The sequence below is a fragment of the Sinocyclocheilus anshuiensis genome, unplaced genomic scaffold (genome assembly GCF_001515605.1).
Source record: "Sinocyclocheilus anshuiensis isolate Anshui unplaced genomic scaffold, SAMN03320099.WGS_v1.1 scaffold924, whole genome shotgun sequence".
In the NCBI taxonomy this organism is placed as follows: domain Eukaryota; kingdom Metazoa; phylum Chordata; class Actinopteri; order Cypriniformes; family Cyprinidae; genus Sinocyclocheilus; species Sinocyclocheilus anshuiensis.
In genome coordinates, this window is record NW_015552594.1 from 103552 (window position 1) to 107619 (window position 4068).

Below are 4068 nucleotides of genomic sequence, written 5' to 3' on the forward strand. Positions count from 1 at the left end.
GTCTGTGTTGTCTGTCTGTCTGCTGTCTGTCTGTCTGTCAGTCTGCTGTCTGTCTGTCTGTGTGTGTGTCTGTCTGCTGTCAGTCTGTCTGTCTGTCTGTCGGGTGTGACAGAGAGGTACATTTCAGGTCGGCTGGCAGATCCTGCAGTGCTCAGGTGTGTGTGTGTGTGTGTGTGTGTGTGTGTGTGTGTGTGCAGGATGAAGAGGAGGCTTTCATGTGTCGTCTGGCGTCTCTAGCGCGAGTGTCTCTCAGCAGTATGAACACAGATGATGTTACAGGTCAGAAACACACATCCGAGTAACTGATGATCATCGGTCACACTGGAAGAGCATGTCATTCACTGAAGGGCTTGTCTGTTTTATCCTCACAGAAAGCGGCTGAAGACCTGCTGCTGGATCGTCTTCTCATCAGACCAGCAGGAATGAAGGCATCTTCTCATGTTTCTGAGGATCACGCGCTTGTTTTCTGTAGTTCTGCTTCACTTTGTCCCATTAAGAGCAAAGATTGCTAAAAATCTCCAAAATATCTCAATCGTTAAAGAGAATGATTGTTTGATGGTGTCAGATTCTCAATTAAAATCTGTTTATTACAGTCTTTTATGAGGATCTTTATACCTGTGGTTTAAAATGGATCACTGTGACTGGACTTTTCTCTTTCTTTATAATAAAGCTATTTATGTATTTGAGCAGTTTTCATGTTTGAAACTAAATGTGTCGAAGTGTGAGATAATGAATATCACTGACGATTCCTTACAATGCCCGAGTTCACGAAGATAGCAGCGAGACTGCAGCTTATTTTAATCAAATTAAACACTTTTAACATTTCTAAGTGACCACAAAAATAACCACATATTATAATCAGTGTTTCCAAAATATGACATTTTGTGTAAGTGCTTATTATTAAGATAAGGATGTTGATAATTTTTTTCTTAAATTCAGTCTAATTAAGTGTGAGGGAAATACTGTTATTTTTTTTACAGGAATATTCAATAAAAGACAGCGCTTCTATATTAATATATTTAATATTTTCTCCCGCTCGGTTGGTGGCGGTAAAGCGCCGAAACGTGTTTCTAACTGCCGCCAAATAAGAGGTTGCGCGACTGCGCATGCGCGGAGGTCAGACAGCCAAAATGGCAGCGAGTAACGGCGGAGGAATGGAGGTAGACGCGACAGGTGAGAAAATCACACTTTAGCGCCGTTTAACGCTCTTTATATCGACAGATCCACTTCATTAAACACAAATACGACAGACGATCACTGGACTGAAATCACAGGTCATCTCGAGCTGCCTCTGATGAGGCTCGGGCTGTTACTGACAGACTGACGCTGCCTCGGGCTTGATTTCGATTGGTCAGCGGACCTCATAAGTCCCGCCTCAACGGCGGACTCTCCTCTGTGATTGGCTGCGCTCTGGTTTTGTCAATGGCAGCAAGTGCAGCGTTTCTGGCTTCACGGCGTTGTGCGCTCATGTTGATATTTTAGTGTTTGTTTTGGGCAACACGAGTTTATTGTCATACGATCAAATGTAATTCTTCTGTAAATGTGTCAGAGTGAAAGGATCCGAATGACTTTACCTCAGATACCGTATAAATCAGTCAAACTTAACAAACGCCATGAGTGAAATTAACCTTCATGTTGTGTTCTGGTCATTTAGACCCGGAGAGAATATTATTTCTCCCGAAAATGTTACTTAATGTTATCGCATTGGACTGAGATTTGCTGACTTTGTTTACACAGGGTATAACTACTTCCACCGCAAAAATTGTTAAGTTTCGTTAAACATTTTTGATTTTATTCAACCGTGTTACACTTGTGTTCCTGGTCAAAAATAGCTTCTCTTGTGCTGTATGATCACCAAACATGGGATTCAGTTTTTTTTGTCAATTAGTTTTTCTTCAATTAGGACTGGTTTTGTATGTAATTTTGATACAGAATGAATTGTAGGCCTTATTGATCTTAGCTTTATTGGTCAAAAATGACCTTCCATTGAAAATGAATGGGTAGATTGGAAATCTGAGAAATATGTAGTGTTCAGAAGCATGTTGATCATGTTTGTTCACATGTATTAGTGCCTGCAAACACACTGCTCAAAAAAATGAAGGGAACACAAATCACAAGTCAATTTAAGTTAATTTTATTAAATTATATTTTCTCTATAGCGCCAGATCACAGCAGAAGTCATTTAAAGTTACCTTTCCGATAGAGCTTGTCTATACACTGAATGAGTACATTAATACATGAACAACACCTCCAGAACTGCTCTGAGTCGCTTCATCAGCATCTGACCGCTGCATTTCACTAAAACTATCCTCATATCACACACACACAGCAATGTAAAGGTATTCACGGCAACCCATCAAAATAAAAGTTCGGTTTAACTTGAAGACATTGTAGCAGAAATATATTACTATTGTTCAGTAATTTTACTACTAAAATTATTAAAACCTTATTTTTAAGGAATAATCATACAATATTTCTTCAATGTTTTAATTGTAATATTAAATCACCTTTATTTTCCAAAAAATATATTTTTTTAAATTTTCATTAATTAAAAGATAAATTAAATGACTGTTTTATGCCTTAAAAAATGTAAATACACAACACAGAATTTCTGAGGAAAAAAATCATACGGCTATTGTAAGAATAAATGAAACTTGTTTTTATGCTTTCAAATAATTAGACATGTTAAATCAGAATTTGGTAACAATAAAATATTAGGTTGGAAAAAATAAAACATTTAATAGGGCCCTAAACATGTAATTTTTGTTAAACTTTTAATAAATTGATGTTAAATTGTTTAAGTTGAGAGACACTGGCAACAGCGGATGCTTCGATACTGGATTGAAGTCTGGAGACCGTGAGGGCCAGTCAGTGTCATCTAAACACTGCACACTCTCGCCACCGAGGCCAGGCCTTCGCATGCACTGGAGCACCAGCGGCTCTGAGGATTTCATGAGCCATGATCCCGCTGCCTAACAGCAGTAAGAACCATTGGCTAACAGGTGGAGGTCTGTGCAGTCCTCCCCAGACCATTACTGACCCACCGCCACACATGCTGGATGCTGCACACAACATAATGTTCCCCACAGCATCTCCACACTCTTTCACATCTGTCACGTGTGCTCCGTGTGAAGCTGCTCTCATCAGTGAAGAGAACAAGATGCCAAGGACAAACCTACCAATTCTGGTGTTCTCTGGCCAATCGAGCTGCATGGTTCTGAGTTATTCCACCCTAATGAAGTCTGATTCTGACAGTTTGATCTGAAACAGGCACACCTCTAGGCTGCTGGAGGTCATTCTGTAGCAGTGCTCATCCGTGTGAAGTAGCAGGTTCCGGTCCTGCTGCTGGGCTGTTGCTCTTCTGCATCTCTGTCCAGATCTCCTCATGTCTCCTGGCATCTCCTGCATGCTCCTCAAACTGTGCTGGGACACACAGCAGACTTCCTCATGATGGCACCACTGGTCGATATATAATGACTATATTATATAAAGTTCTCTATGATAGATCAGTGGATGGAGGAGCTGGACTCCCTGTGCAACCTGCCTGGGTTACAGTCTCGTGCTACAGACAGTGAGGAGAACCCTAACCCTAGGCTCAGATTAATGAGGCCTACGATGAATCAGTTCCAAAAATAAACACAAAACCAGTCCTAAATGAAAGAAAACAAGCTGACAAAAAGATTGATACCAATATTAGGTGATAATATAGCATAACGAGATTTATAAGCTATTTTTTGCAGGCAGGTCATTTTTGACCGAGAACACCACAAGTGTTAGAGATTTGAACACAACCTGAGGGTTAACACATGAAGACAGTCGAGATTTCAGAATGGACGTGATCATGTGACTGAAGCGTAATAATTCTGCAGTTTCTCAGAACCATTCCAGGTTTTGCTAACGTTCCCAATAAGTTATGAAAACATTATTTTTCAATGTTTGTCTGTCTGTGTGTGTGTGTCTCTCTCTGTGTGTGTGTGTGTGTGTCTGTGTGTGTGTGTCTGTGTGTGTGTATGTGTATGTTAGACCAGTTTAAGTGTTTATGTAGTATGTTGGACTAGTTTAAGTGTT

General features: G+C 40.1%; 2 protein-coding genes across 3 annotated transcripts in view; both read left to right on the top strand.

The window, feature by feature from the left end:
- The window catches only part of evc (EvC ciliary complex subunit 1), a 13575-nt gene extending 12623 nt beyond the window's left edge, over positions 1-952 (top strand). For both annotated transcript variants that reach the window (XM_016456557.1, XM_016456556.1), the window contains exons 19-20: positions 198-279; positions 372-952. In XM_016456557.1, the coding sequence (XP_016312043.1) occupies positions 198-279; positions 372-382 (93 nt within the window). In that variant the 3' untranslated portion in view covers positions 383-952. The remainder of the gene's footprint in view (positions 1-197; positions 280-371) is intronic.
- Positions 953-1130: 178 nt separating this feature from the next.
- The window catches only part of cops6 (COP9 signalosome subunit 6), a 14993-nt gene continuing 12055 nt past the window's right edge, over positions 1131-4068 (top strand). The window contains exon 1 of the mRNA XM_016456552.1: positions 1131-1173. Coding sequence (XP_016312038.1) covers positions 1131-1173 — 43 coding nt within the window. The remainder of the gene's footprint in view (positions 1174-4068) is intronic.